Source organism: Anabrus simplex, chromosome 1, assembly GCF_040414725.1.
Source record: "Anabrus simplex isolate iqAnaSimp1 chromosome 1, ASM4041472v1, whole genome shotgun sequence".
NCBI classification, from domain to species: domain Eukaryota; kingdom Metazoa; phylum Arthropoda; class Insecta; order Orthoptera; family Tettigoniidae; genus Anabrus; species Anabrus simplex.
In genome coordinates, this window is record NC_090265.1 from 1794631295 (window position 1) to 1794647456 (window position 16162).

Here is a 16162-nt window from a genome sequence, read left to right on the forward strand (position 1 = left end):
CGGAAAACCATTTTCAGGGCTGCCGACAGTGGGGTTCGAACCTACTATCTCACGAGTACTGGATACTGGTCGCACTTAAGCGACTGCAGCTATCGAGCTCGGTATTATTATTATTATTATTATTATTATTATTATTATTATTATTGTGTCCACTTCTGTGGTGTAGTGTTTAGCATGATCAGCTTCCACCTCCGGAGGCCTGGGTTCCATTCTTGGCTCTGCCACGAAATTTGAAAAGTGGTACGAGGGCTGGAACCGAATGCACTCAGCCTCGGGAGGTCAACTGAGAACAGGATCTTCGATTCTCACCTCAGCTATCCTGGAAGTGTTTTTCCCACTTCTCCCGCAGGCAAATGCCGGGATGGTACCTAACTCAAGGCTACGGCCCCTTCCTTGTCTATGCCTTCCAATCTCCCCATCCTGTCACAAGGCCCCTGTTCAGCATAGCAGGTATGGCCGCCTGGGCGAGGTACTGGTCCTCCTTTCCAGTTGTATCCCCCGATCCAAAGTCTCAAGCTCCAGAACACTGTCCTTGAGGTGGTAGAGGTGGGATACTTCGCTGGGAAAGTAACCCTAGAGGGTAAACGGATTAAAAATGAAAGAAAAGATTATTATTATTAAGAGTAATAGTAGTAGTATTAAGAACGGCATTTACCTGCACCCTGTAGATAGGTTCTCTTGATCACTTCTGCTCTTCGGGAAATCTTCGCATAACCGCCTGAGCACTATTGTCTAAGAGAGTAGCATCCTTGGATAAGAATCAGTTTCCCACAAGAAGTATTGTGGTAATGGTGAGAAGTTGTAAAGGCGGCCGCGAAGCAGTGGACAGTGACGTAGCTGATACGTCACAGGCAAGGTCTCCGGGACGATTTCGGTTAGCAGTACCTGAGACAGGCACCCAGTCAGTGTTGTGGAGTGAGCTAGTGAGAGAGATCGAGTGAAAGAGAGGCGCTCATCATGAGGTGAGTATCCAGTGCAGTCGTCACGTTACATGGTGCTCAAGAAGCAGTCCTACGTGGTCACAGCTCCAGTTTTACCAGAAACCCCAACCATATGGACGTGACTTTTCACTTCCGTCTTGGTGATATCACGCGGTCTGAAACTTATCCATTCTCTATTTTGATTAATTTCTCCTTTAAGTTCGACACTAACGTGGATTAGACCAAGTTTTACGGCCGGGTGGCCATTCTGATGCGAGGAATGTGTTCACTATTGCGCATTTCAAAGGAGTTTTATGGAGTGATGTGTTGTATGTAAATTAAGTTTGTATTGAGACGATTATCAACACCTAGTCCCTCAGCTAGCGGAATGGGGCTAAAGCGTCCACCCCGCCTGGGAATCGAACCCAGAGCACTATGCTGGCCAATTTCTGTTTTTAAAAGGAAACATACGTATTCGTTTTCAGGAAGATTGATTTTCACAGCAAGTGACAGACAAAATTTAAAATCTCTGAGGAAACTAAAAAGCATACAATCGTGCAACTTTATGTGGTTGCCGAATTGAATGGCTCAGAGCGGTCTGTCGAGGGTTCGATCCTGGCCGTGACGAGCGGTATTTGAAAGTGTTCAGATTGTCTGCCTCATGTTGGTACATATTTCGGCGCGTAAAACTGGTTATACAGGAACCTCAGCGTCACCGAAAACTGTGAAAGTAGTTACAGTAATTGAACGTACAGCTAACAGTATGAATATGCATGACCTGTTGTGTTCCGTGGATTCTGAACTCAAACATGTGACATTTTTTAACATCTCGCGTGGCCGGTATTCGAACAGAAGCTATCCTAGTAAGAAATCAGTGACTATGTCATTCGGCCCTTATGCCTCAATATGCTTATCGTAAATGGGAGAACAGGTTTCTATGTTCTTGCTCCGTAACATTGTGTGCCAAATTTAAGTGGTGTAGTAGAGTAGCGTTCTCGATTCCCGATAACACTTTCATTTTTCCTTAGGAGAAGTTCTGGACAGGGGGCGTGGTATTTGTGGGATGCTGTGTAGGAAGGGTGTTGTGTAAAGGATGGTCAGGGATTCGGATTTGGTGTATGGGAAACTGGGAGTGAAATTTGTAGATCTGAATGGGTGGGTAGGAGATAGAGATCTACGTGTTGATGGCCTTCACTTAAATCGCAACGTTAAGGGGGTTTGTTTAGAAAAGTTATATGGAGGTATATTCAGGGAAATAGAGGGCAGTGGACTCGCCTGTTAACGCGTACGCCAAGATCTGTATTCGGGAGACCCGTGGGTTCCAACCCCTCAGTCGCCTGTCGTGAGAAAGGTTTTCCGTGGGTTCCTATTTTCACTTCTAGACAAATGTTAGGACAGTTGTTATTCATAGGCCACAGTCGATTCCTACCACCTCCTTAACAATTTCACTCACCATCATCCATTTAATTTCAACTGAGTTTGCGTCAGGAAGGGCATCCTGCCATAAAACATGCCGTTTAAATTCATCTCACCTCATCACCGGCTCCATATCAAGAAATGTGACTAAGCGGTAGACTAGGGAGTTGTGATGACAGTAGAAGGAGCTGGTAGTCAAGTTTATAGTGTTAACAGTAGAAGATAATTAAATTATGTATATCTTAATCCGTTTCCTCTCCAAGGTTGAATTTTTCCTGGGATTCAGCGAGGGATCCCACGTCTACCGCCTCAAGGGCAAGGTCGTGGAGCGTGAGACTTTGGGTCTGGCGATACAACAGGGAAGGAGGACCAGTACCTCGCCCAGGCGGTCTCACCTGCTATTCTGAACAGGGGCGTTGGTGGGGAATGGGAAGATTGGAAGGAATAGACAAGAAAAAGAGAAGGAAGCGGCCGTGGCCTGAAAGAAGGTACCATGCCGCATTTGCCTGGAGGAGAAGTGGGAAAACACGGAAACCCACGTTGAGGATGGCTGAGGAAAGAATCGATCCCCCCCTCTACTCAGTTGACCTCCCGAGGTTGAGTAGATCCTGTTCCAGCCTTCGTACCATTTTTCAAATTTCGTGGCAGAGCCGGGAATCGAACCGTTTTTAGTGAACTCTTTCAACATATAGATATATTTACCACATACTGTAATAGCAGTTGAATCATGACTGAGATGTAATGCAATGGATGCAGAAATGTTCTCAAGAAATTGGAGTATTTATGACAGAGACGGGATAGCAACGATAGGAGGGGGCGTAATTAATGCGGGTCAAATAATAATTTGTAAGCTACGAAAAGGTTAGGGATTGGAAAGATGAAATTCTAGGTGAAATGTTCATCTCCAAATAGAACAGACAACATGATATTTTTGGAGTGTACAGCAATGCCCCTGAAGCTGATTATCTGATAGGATAATGGATAATGGCCCAGAAAGAAACGTTATTATAGTGCGTGATCTCAATTATCCAAACGTTAAATGGTAAGGTAATGCGAATGACAGAAAGCATGGCCAAAGACACGTAAATAAATTAATCTGGGAGAAAGACAGCCCAATCAGAAAGTGATGGAACCAAATATAGGGGAGAACATGAAGACGTGGTGTTGATGAAACTAGATAAAATCTCTAGAAAACTGAAGTGATCATGAAACTATCTTTGTCGTAGTTAAGGTAAATGTGATGGAAGGGAAGGTTGTTAAAGCAGGAGAATTGTTTGTTTTTGTTTTAACGTCGCAGTAATACGTTGAAGGTTCTTGCCGATTGGAGGATGTGAAGGGCTAGGACTAGGAAGGAGGTGACCGCGACTTTAATTAAGGTACTGCATTGTGTGAAAATGGAAATCCACTGAAAACCATCCTCTAGGAGTGTTAGGTGATACCATACCATACCATACCATACCATACCATACCATACCATACCATACCATACCATAAGAGAGAGACGTGGGAAATTTTAAAAAGTAATTAAGATCATTGGAAAATGGTAAATAAAACATGTAGACTAAATAGGATGGGTGTAAAGCAATGGTTAAGGGGTGTGAAAACGGGTATGTGGCTTTAAAGATGGTAGGAAATGGTGAAGGTCCGCCTCTGTGGTGTAGTGGTTAGTGTCATTAGCTGCCGCCCCCGGTGGCCCGGGTTCCATTTCCGGCTCTGCCACGAATTTTGAAAAGTGATACGAGGGCTGGAACGTGGTCTTCTCAGCCTCGGAAGGCCAGCTTAGTAGAAGGGGGTTCGATTCCCACCTCAGCCATCCTCAAAGTGGTTTTCCGTGGTTTCCCACTTCTCCTCCAGGCAAATGACGGGATGATACCTAACTTAAGGCGACGGCCGCTTCCTTTCCTCTTCCCTGTCTATCCCTTCCAATCTTTCCTTCACCCACAAGGCCCCTGTTGAGTATAGCAGGTGAGGGTGCCTGGGCGAGGTACTGGTCCTCTTACCCAGTTTGATCCCTCGAACGAAAGTCTCACGTTCCAGGACACTGCCCTTGAGGTGGGATCCCTCACTGAGTCCGAAGAAAGACCAACCCTGGAGGGTAAACGGATTAAGAAAGGAAGAAAGAAATGGTGAAGATCCCACTATACAGTATTATATCGGAAAATTAAGAGTTAGAAAGGGGGTGCAGGTTAAGAAAAAATGGTTAGGAATGGTTGTGAAAGTATGAAGAAATTGCAGGAAATTACCAGGAAAATGAACTCAGCAACAAAATCAGCTAAGAATAACATGATGGCAAATATAATTAGCCGTCATATGAACCATATGAAACAAGCTCTAGGAAGGATATTCCAGGAATCACAAATGAACTAGGGGAGTGTATATGTGAGGACTTAAAGAAGTCAGAAGTATTCGCTCAGAAGTATGTAAAGATATTTGGATATCAGGAAAGGGTGCAAGTGTAGGAAGTTAATAATATTGACTAATACTGGGGAAGTACTGAAATTTACCTAAGATAAAAATACAGAATTTGAAAGCCGGAAAAATCAGTCCCGAACGATACGATTTTTTCGGTTATACTGAAGGCAAAAACTGCGTCTGTTGATCAGTGGTAGAGTGTAGGCTTCAGGATCCGAAGAGAGTGGGTTGAAATCCGACAGAGTTAGTTGGATTTTTGAAGGGCAAAAAAAAGTCCATTCGACACTCCATGTCGTACGATGTCGGCATGTAAAAGATCTCTGAGCTGTAGATACCCAAGATAGGTTCGGCTTACTCTGCCATCCAATAGGCGTAGAGAAAAACGGAGCAGGCTTCAAGTTAAAATGTCTGCATACGTTAGCTGAGTCCGTGCGATTGTTATTAGGATGATTATCAGTATTAGTAGTACCTAGTACTAAATATAATAGAATACTTCCACTCCCTTGTTCCGCATCCTCTGAAAATGGGGAGAAAGCATTCTTTCATTGCAGTTCTTTTTTTTTTTTTTTTTTGTCATTAGGTAAGAAATCCAACAGAATTGAACGTCAGATTGGTGATACAAAGCTAGAACAGGTTGATAATTTCAAGTATTTAGGTTGTGTGTTCTCCCAGGATGGTAATATAGTAAGTGAGATTGAATCAAGGTGTAGTAAAGCTAATGCAGTGAGCTCGCAGCTGCGATCAGCGGTATTCTGTAAGAAGGAAGTCAGCTCCCAGACGAAACTATCTTTACATCGGTCTGTTTTCAGACCAACTTTGCTTTACGGGAGCGAAAGCTGGGTGGACTCAGGATATCTTATTCATAAGTTAGAAGTAACAGACATGAAAGTAGCGAGAATGATTGCTGGTACAAACAGGTGGGAACATGGCAGGAGGGAACTCGGAATGAGGAGATAAAGGCTAATCTAGGAATGAACTCGATGGATGAAGCTGTACGCATAAACCGGCTTCGGTGGTGGGGTCATGTGAAGCGAATGGAGGACGATAGGTTACCTAGGAGAATAATGGACTCTGTTATGGAGGGTAAGAGAAGTAGAGGGAGACCAAGACGACGATGGTTAGACTCTGTTTCTAACGATTTAAAGATAAGAGGTATAGAACTAAATGAGGCCACAACACTAGTTGCAAATCGAGGATTGTGGCGACATTTAGTAAATTCTCAGAGGCTTGCAGACTGAACGCTGAAAGGCATAACAGTCTATAATGATAATGTATGTAATGTATGTATGCTATTTGTTTTACGTCGCTCCGACACAGACAGGTCATATGGCGACGATGAGAGAGGAAAGGGCTAGAAGTGGGAAGGAAGCGGCCATGGCCTTAATTAAGGTACAGCCCCGGTATTTACCAGGTGTGAAATGGGAAACCACGGAAAACCATCTTCAGGGCTGCCGACAGTCGGGATCCAACCCACTATCTCCCGGTTGCAAGCTCACAGCTGCGTGCCCCTAACTGTACGGCCAACTCGCCCGGTATTGCAGTTCATTAAAGTTTGATACATGCATTACATTTTCCTCTTGTAATGATTTGACTATTACTAGACTACATGTAATATATTTTGTCCTAGGTGTTAACCATGCTATATTGTCTAGGACAACATGTATCTTCCCTTTCCTTAGCTTATTGAATGCTTACTTTTGTGTCACTAGTCTTTTTCGAGTATTCTATCATTAACAAGATGCCTTATGAATAGAAGATAATGGCACGACAATACAACAATTTATTTATTACTACCTTTGACATTAATTTTTAAACTCCTAGTAATTATATACATTATTCTAGGATATGGAGGGTTCTTATCCTTGTCCTTCATTGCTCTTGCTTGTATTTCTTTCGGCATTTTTAATTGCCTTTTCCACGTACTTTTTGTCCGACCCGTTGGCTGAATGGTCAGCGTACTGGCATTCGGTTCAGAGGGTCCCGGGTTCGATTCCCAGCCGGGTCGGAGATTTTAACCTTAATTGGTTAATTCCAATAACCGGGGGCTGGGTGCTTGTGCTGTCCCCAGCATCACTGCAACTCACACCACACATAACACGATCCTCCACCACAATAACATGCAGTTACCTACACATGGCAGATGCCGCCCACCCTTACCGAAGGGTCTGTCTTACAAGGGCTGCACCCGGCTAGAAATAGCCTCACGAAATTAACATATATCAAACCTATAATCAGAACCAACATCCAACAGATGTATAGAGCTTAAAGACTCAAGAGTTCCTTAGAATCTTCCAAGAATCGACGTCCATAACAGCAAAGTGAAGGTAAGCTTAGCTAATAAATGGAGAAAGTCTTCCTCAGCGCCTTGGGCAATTACACGCCATCACTATTATCTCATTCAGTATATAATTATGCTGTAATAAACCGTACGTCACTGATTGGATACAGCAGATGTGTTCTTGCTGACGCAACATACGTCCTGTCACGTTAGATGCAGAAATCAAACTACAGTGATAACTATCCAGAAAGGACCGAGGCACGGTTGCAGTCCTCTCCTCTTCTTTTGAAAACAATAACTAGAGGCCCCGTGCCACTCCGCAACATACGTTATAAATAGGTCAGATAACTCGACTTGATATGCCTGCAGCAGTCGTTTATAACACTCCTTTCCATTCAATATTCACTCTGCTTCAACCATTCAGGCGTATCTGGATCTTAACATTTTCAAACGATTTTGCCCGAGATGGTGTAACATACAATTGGCCGTCACTGAATACTGGTTCTGGTAAGTAGACTGCCCACTTTTTCAGGAGTTTGTCCCTGCGCTAGTCGACTTGATACCTTCCCGTCTGTGAGTACGTAGAGTGTTTTCTCCTAGCAGCGTGTAAGTTATTGGGAACATTCCGCTGAGTATAAGAAGCAGATAATAGTATTCTTCCGTGATAAGAGGAAATGCATGCTCTCTCGCTTGACAGGTAGGAGTGGTGGTGGTGATGATTATCGTTTTAAGAGGAAGTACAACTAGGCAACCATCCTCTACATAACACTAATCAGAGAGAAAAATGGAAGGGATCCGACACTTCGAAAAATGAAGATATCGGCCAAAGAAAGACAAGGGCCACGAAAGGCGTGAAAATGAAAGACTCCCCAGCCCTCACAAACCTAATAGCGTCGGGGTTGGAAAAGAACAAGAGTTGACCAAGGGAGGTCGGACAGAATAGATTAAAGTGAGGAGCCTGGCACAAGTAAAAGGAAGCAATGCCATGACTCAGCTGAGGGCCCCGTGGTCGCGAACCCACGCTCCAAAATTCAGAGCCTCTGAGGCCCCTTTTAGTCGCCTCTTACGGCAGGCAGGGGATATGACAGGTAGGAATCAAACATGGCTGCATGCAGTCACACGCTTAGCAACCTGCTAAGTAGAGAATGTATTGCGGGTTAGTGTAAGCGTTCGCCTGCAATTTGTTGGAGTGGTCATCTATAGTGCTATTAAAACAATGTGCGTGTTCTGACAGCTCTCGGCGTGGTAGTAGGAGGTGGCAGTTACCATGGCAACCAGTACACGCCTCCTATTTCAGCCAATCCCAGCTCGGCATGCACTCTCCCTTTTCCTACCCCCGCTGTCTGAAAGCTTCGTGAGGCGGTCGGTCCGAGTTCCACGTTGCCAATATAGTATACCGTAGAACATGTGGCTGGGCTAACAATGTCTACTTTGAGAGATATCATTGTCTGTATAGTGTGTTTTTTAAATCAACTAAATATTATAGTGCTATTGTGTTCGTGTTAATAAGTGTATCGTTATCGAGGCTGGCATTCTAGTGTAGTGTAAATTATAGTATTGTGTAGTATAGTGTAATTTTAACACCATCTCATTTACTGAACTCAAAATGTTGCAACCCGTTCAGAGCGCCGCTAAACAACGAGGGCGACCTCGAATTCATTCACCTAGAAAAAAGGCAAGCGTAATGGGGAGGTATGGCTTCGCTATTCGTGGTCAAGCTCGCGATATGGTATGTGCCTTACGGGAATATTTTGAGGCTGAAGGGAAAAATGGAGGCCCACTGATAGACGTTAACAAAGTTGTAGAAAGAACAGCAGCAGCTTTAAAATTTCTCAAGCTACAGTAATTAGAATATGGAAAGAAAAAGAAAAGGAGCCTTGGGAAGAAGGGGAAAGAGAGGGAGTGGATGTAATTGGACCATCACATGACAGGTTATCAACACCGGGCAAAACCCGACTCATTAAAGCCTATGAGGAAGGGAATGAGGAGTTTGTCTTACGATATTTGAGCTGATAAAATTACTGCTGAGCCATCTTGGAATAATAGCAACGATATTTAACGTTTTTCTAACTCTTTCATGATCGCCGTTAATGGATATTATTTTCCGCAGAGCCTAGCGCAGAACGAGAGCTGTTGACTGTGATGTAGTAACTCCTGCCGGATCATGTGGCAACACAGCGCTCCCACTCCTTTGTTCGGCGCCACGTGCTGCGAACTGTCAGAACACGCACATTGTTTTAATAGCACTATAGTGAATTGATTTTAGGATTACTCAAACTTGACTGAAGTTAGAGATTTCAATGGCTGACGATTCACCAGCAGGTAGTTCCGGAGAGAATAAAACAAAAGTGAAGCAAATCAGTGCAGTAGAGTGGACAAATCTGTTTTAGTAAACTATCTTAATACATAGATGATAATAATAATAATAGTAATAATAATAATTGATACGGAGTTATCCGTGGAACGCAGAGAGGTGAAAGAAGGTGTGGGCTTGAATGGGTCTATCTATGATATCATAAATTAGTTTAAAGCTTTAAAATAAAGGTTATGTCCGCCTCTGTGGTGTAGTGGTTAGCGTGATTAGCTGCCACCCCCGGAGGTCCGGGTTCGATTCCCGGCTCTGCCACGAAATTTGAAAAGTGGTACGAGGGCTGGAACGGGGTCCACTCAGCCTCGTGAGGTCAACTGAGTAGAGGTGGGTTCGATTCCCACCTCAGCCATCCTGGAAGTGGTTTTCCGTGGTTTCCCACTTCTCCTCCAGGCGAATGCCGGGATGGTACCTAACTTAAGGCCACGGCCGCTTCCTTCCCTCTTCCTTGCCTATCCCTTCCAATCGTCCCATCCCTCCACAAGGCCCCTGCTCAGCTTAGCAGGTGAGGCCGCCTGGGCGAGGTACTGGTCATTCTCCCCAGTTGTATCCCCCGACCAAAAGTCTGAAGCTCCAGGACACTGCCCTTGAGGCGGTAGAGGTGGGATCCCTCGCCGAGTCCGAGGGAAAAGCCGAACCTGGAGGGTAAACAGATGATGATGATGAAAATAAAGGTTATATTTCTTTTCAGATCTCAAACTTAACAAAATTCTTCACTATGTTAAGGAACGAAATGTAAGGTACAAAATAGCAAACCCAAGGGTTGGAAATTTCAAGGTTTTGAGCTTCCAGCTCCAATTTACAAGTTTACATGTCACAAATGTTGCGTTTGGTTAGATCGAGAGAGATATCCCCCAAGAGCACTTTGCTACGGCCTTCCAAAGGCTGCGCTCTCGATTCCTTACAGCCTACTCAAGGCAACATTACACAGCACCTTACAATTTCTGGCCTCTCTAGGCACAACCTACACTTTACAATACCTTTACACAGGGGTATCTAGTACCCATTCTACTGGCCCAAACTCAAAATGTATGGAGACGTACACTTGCGCTTCTTGAAAACCAAGTTTTAAAACCCTACTTGGGCTTGTGACCCGATGATGCAGAGGCTAGTCCCACACTACTGAGGTGACTACAAAGAAAAGTTAATTAATGCTTTACAGGAAGAAAAACAGTTACAAAATCGTAGTCACCTCAGACAAATTGAAGGGGAACTCGAGAGGGTAATGCACTCTCTATCCCCGAATTTACAGTTTAAGTCTTTATGAAATTTTTCATTAACAAGAAGTACTTTACATTTTTAGGAAACGGATAGTTAAAGAAATTATAACCCTCTCCTCGGGTAAATTTGCGGAAATAGCTACAGAGATAGACAACTGGTGGCCATTACCTGGGCTGATGTTCTGCCTGCCAAAGAATGAGGCACCCCGCCTCCTGTCTTAACACACACACTCAGAAATCCGACATCAATAAGACAAGGTAGCTTAAAAAAGCCGCAGCTTTTATAGCCGAGAGGAGGTTTCGAGAAGGCTCTGGACTAAATCCGGACACACCCTCTCATTTTTATTGGTTAAACCAAAAACCTACAAGAAGCCTATGATTGCCTGAAAAATAAAAACAGAAAATTTGTTATTGGCCAGACTCAAAGCTGGCGGGTGGATAATGAAGTGTTGCAAACCTTGAAGTATCAAAATAAATGAAAGTCAATTGAGTTGCGAAAACCTATAAACACACCACAGTGCATGTCCTCAGCTTTTATAGTAGAGACATCTATGAAAAAAAGTTCAAACTTCTTGATGTACATCAAAACAAAACAAAGAAATCCAGACAGTTTACGAAACTTTAACATAACATATCGCTGACTTATTCAGTAGTGACATCTTCTGATCAATGTCCCAACTTTATGCATTAGCTGTTTCAAGTTTTGTTCGATAGATAGTGTTCCTTAAGGCGCTTCTTTTAAATGTGCGGGTTTGAGGTGTACCTCCCGGTATAATAATAATAATGATAATACCTTCGTCTGTCACAATAAAACGACGGAAACATGTAAATTATTGTTTATATCGTTTAATTATCTGACTGCACTCGGAGGATGTTCTCTTATCGCTAGCATCACTATCAAGGGATTAATCTCGGACTTCATCCTATTTTTCGTACACAGCGTTCAAAGTGACTATTTATCCTGTAGTTTAATCATTTAAAACAACACTCACAATTACATTGTCTGTACCAACTAATATAGGGGCTGTCTGCCCGAGGCGTTAAAGGCGTGCTCGATTCGCCCGGAAGGACGTGGGTTCGAATTCACGTCAGGAAGTCGTAACATTTAAGAATCGAGATATTTACTTCCGTAGGTGCACATGGCCCTGTGGTTCACTCAGCCTACATAAAAAATGAGTACGAGGTTAATTTCTGGGGGCAAAGGTGGCCAGGCGTAGAGCTAACCACTCTACCCCATTAAGTGGCGAGGTTACGGACAGTGGGAGCCCTTACCTTCCACCCCTCCAAGGGCCTTCATGGCCTGTACGGAGATGACTTTGACTTTACTTTTGTACCACCTAACATAAGAACAGATGCTATCGTTATTAAGATACATCAGTTCAATTATACCTAATAACCGGCAATCAGCGGCCTCTGGGTGTAGGTTACGGAGAACTATTACATTCTAATGAAGTTTAACGTCGTAATGTGAAACTAGCTGAGATAATTAAGTCATTACGACCTTGAGATAATCAGGACGGATTGTTCACTGGAAATGTCAAGATATCATCCACGTAACATCTCTACTTGGACTAGCGCTGTGTGAATGTGGTTCCCACAGCACACCCCTTAAGTTACCTTTTATGACTCTAAATACTAATACGAAAATACACAACTGTCCTCGCCACATACACAACATCTGCATCTCGCCCGGGGGACGTGTATTCTAGGAGACGAATGTAGCAAACACTCGCTACTCAATCTGGTATTCACTAAGTTCCTTGTGCCACCGAGTTGTTTGGCTTACTGATCACCGTTTTGGGCTGCGGTCTGCTGGTCGGCGGTTCGATGCCCGCTCATGTCAGGGTTTTGATCGTGTTGTGTTCTCAGCCAAAAGTCTGGTTGGATCCCTAAGACTACTGTCATAGATATCCAAGACTTCACTGAGAAGCCATACTATGGAAATGTGGAGTGGTGTAGTTTCCCGTCGCTTTCTTTACCGAGCCAGAATGTGCTATTTCCTATCAGTCTGCCAAGGCCACTAAAATACATACGCCATCCGACTCTATACGAGACAACTTAACACCATCCACCACGGAAACCGGCTAAAATAATGGAGTTATTTATTTATTTGTTTATTTATTAATTTTCATTTATTTATTTATTTATTTATTTATTTATTTATTTATTTATTTATTTATTTATTTAGCATCCTTCGTTGACGGGACTATAGTATAGAATATGCACAGTTATTTAACTCCAGAGCTACTTTCGGTCAATATTCAGGCGGACTGTTTTACTCGGAGCACAGCAGTAATCCCATCTATCGGAGATTAGTGGCAGCAGAAGAGACAAAACGCATCACAACAATGGTCCATGTAGTTTTGTGAGCTTTCGTTCTCTTCCCAAACCAAACCAAACCAAACCAAACCCCATGGCACTACAGCCCTTGAAGGGCCTTGGCCTACCAAACGACCGCTGCTCAGCCCGGAGGGCTGCAGATTACGAGGTGTTATGTGGTCAGCACCACGAATCCTCTCGGCCGTTATTCTTGGCTTTCTAGACCGGGGCCGCTATCTCACCGTCAGATAGCTCCTCAGTTCTAATCACGTAGGCTGAGTGGACCCCGAACCAGCCCTCAGGTCCAGGTAAAAATCCCTGGCCTGGCCGGGAATCGAACCCGGGGCCTCCGGGTAAGAGGCAGGCACGCTACCCCTACACAACAGGGGCCGGCTTCGTTCTCTCCCCACTCTGTGGTATTAGGGCAGTCCTTCCTCCTTTCACGACTCCCTCTTGTTTTATTCTTCAAGCGATCCTCCCTTTATGAATTTTTTTCTCTCATTTTTAATAATCATCCTCACAATTTTCCTTGTCGGTCCGGACCGATGACCACGCGGGTTTTGCACGTTAAGACAATCATGACAAAATCCATCGCCAGTTAACACGATTCAACAATATTTCCATGTTAGCAATGCTTGGACTAGGTAACACAAAGTGAAATTCATGAATATCTCTGTTATCAAAGGCGGTACGGTAAAAACGTATAAGACGTAAATGATAGGAAATTTAATTATATATAAATTTAGTTGTGTAGTATATAGATAGGACCAATACTAACATAAATATTAGAGAATTAAATTTTAGGGCGTCCCCTAAACTACCATTTCATTAAGCATAAATACAATTATTTATAGCCTATATTGTAGTGCCTCATTACCCGACTTTACATGCCAATTTTCATCAAAGTTTCTTCAGCCATTTTCTTGAGATGCTCCTACATACATACTTCCAGACAGAGATGGCAGAAAATTAAAAATTGTATTTCCATGTTACTGTGGACATGACTGATACAGACATGCCATACTTTTTAAATTCTGAGCAATGTACAGACAAAACTCTTCTTTTATATAGGCCTATATCGATTTCCCTTACGTCGCACCGACACAGATAGGTCTTATGGCGACGATGCGACAGGTCAGTCACTTTCATAATGAAAATCAAAATCTAAACCTGTTTTCCAGCAACACTCTCCGATATCAGTTCCTTTTATCTGTCAGTCATTAATCATTGCCTCAGAGAAGTGCGGCAGGTTCGGCAGCCGGTACAATTCCTATCCCCGCCGCTAGGTGGGGCTTCATTAATTCCATCCCTGACCAGGTGGAATGATTGGAAACAGGCTGTGGATTTTAATTTTCAGTATCTGATTTACCAAGCAGGAATGTGTACATTAGCCTACCAATGTGCGAGTATAAGGAAGCGCCCGATTACCTCTGCTATCCATAGCAGTTACGGATACCGTTCTGAAAGACTAAAGGAAGCAGGAAATAGAGAACTACAGTGCAGGCTTTGGTGAGATGAAACAGAGCAGGGAGCGCGAATCAAACTTAGGTAATATGTGGGAAATGAAGTTCCAATGTAATAATAATCGTATGGCCTCGGCTACCGTGTGCAGACATTTCGATTTGACGCTATCTGACTGTCTGCTCGTCAATTTCGACGTTCCGCTTTACTCTAGGCCCACTAGATGGCAGACCGAGTAAACCGAATCTCTCTTGGGCGTCCAAGTCTGAGATTTAATGAATTTTGTCGGGTAAACACCAAATGTGTCACCAAAGTTCTTTTACATGCCGACATCGTATGACATGGAGTGTCGACTGGACTTTTTTCGTCCTTCAAAAATACGACTACCTCTGCCGGGTTTGACCCTCTATGTTGGGATCCGTATGCCGACACTCTAAGACTGATCCACAGAGTCAGCTGGTTCGAATGTCATAGAATGAAAGTGAGCAAGACGAAAACTGTGACGATGAAAATTAGCAAAGAGAATTTTGGATGGAATATACAACTGCATTACCAACAGGCTGAAGTACAGAGTAACCATAACGGTCCAATTTCTACAGTCTTGTCCGCAACTTACTGCTGGAAGGAATGTTCCCCAAAGATGTTCACCTGGCATAATTTATATCTCTTACCCATTCTTAATCAAAGGACATTAGCAAGCTTCAAGCTTGAGAGATAAAGTTTCTTGGAAATGGCCTCCAAATAAGACTTCATCATACAGTGGCGGAAAAAGAGGATGCAGCACCCTCAAGGACTGTGTTAGTGGCATCAGGAGTTGTTGTGTTAGTGATTCATTTGTCACGGACATCGGCGATTAGATGGTGCTGAGGAGGCGCACTCTGCAGGCCGTAACTGTGATCAGGTTAGAGGTGAACAGAGTTTGAAACATTCATTCTAGGCCACAACGCCCTCCAGTTGAACAAATGCTGCCATTTGCCTGCGCAAAGCATGTTGGGTGTCGCTGCCTTCAGCAGTGGTCTGTGGAACATCCCCTCATCCAGGCTCCGCATGTCCGCGTAGTACAGACGCGCCTCAAGATCGACGCATTGTGCGAGCAGCGGTGGCCGAATGAACAGCATCCAGGAACGAAATGCGGTCACAGACTGCACCTGCTGTCACCGAGGACCACTGGGAACCGTCAGCTTGCAGCAGGGTGCCTCTGGCCACGATACCGTGACACACTACTTGTCTCATCGCTTGTGAATAAAGTGACCTTTTCCTTGTGGATGTTGCATGTTTTTATATTCCGGCAGTATATAAAGAACGAAGAAATCACAATAAACTTAGAATTAACGAACTGGATAGCTGCAGTCGCTTAAGTGCGGTCAGTATCCAGTATTCGCGAGAGAGTTTTTTCCAACCCCACTGTCGCCAGCGCAGAAGATGGTTTTTTGTGGTTTCTGTTCCTTAAATGGGGCCACGGCTGCTTCCTTCTCACTCCTAGGCTTTTTCTGTCCCATCGTCACCATGAGACCTGTCTGTGTCGGTGTGACATACAGCACCTCGTGGAGGAAAGACAAAATTCCTTAAACCGTATGGGCATGCTAAAAGAACGAATAGCAAAACAAAATCAAGTTCTTATATCGAAAGGAGACTAGCAGGCAGAAGACAGGTAGGAAAACCAAGACAAAGATGGATAGACCAAGTAAAGAAAGATAACGGACTTGGGAATCTGACATGAAGAACAGAGAGTGCTCGTTTACCATCACCCCTACCCGTCAAGCTGGAA

At 43.9% G+C, this 16162-nt stretch overlaps 1 protein-coding gene across 1 annotated transcript in view; it reads left to right on the plus strand.

Moving 5' to 3' along the window:
- The first annotated feature begins 948 nt into the window (after positions 1-948).
- Positions 949-16162, plus strand: part of LOC136882897 (facilitated trehalose transporter Tret1) — a 107994-nt gene continuing 92780 nt past the window's right edge. The window contains exon 1 of the mRNA XM_068226821.1: positions 949-962. Within this exon, the coding sequence (XP_068082922.1) occupies positions 958-962 (5 nt within the window). The 5' untranslated portion in view covers positions 949-957. The remainder of the gene's footprint in view (positions 963-16162) is intronic.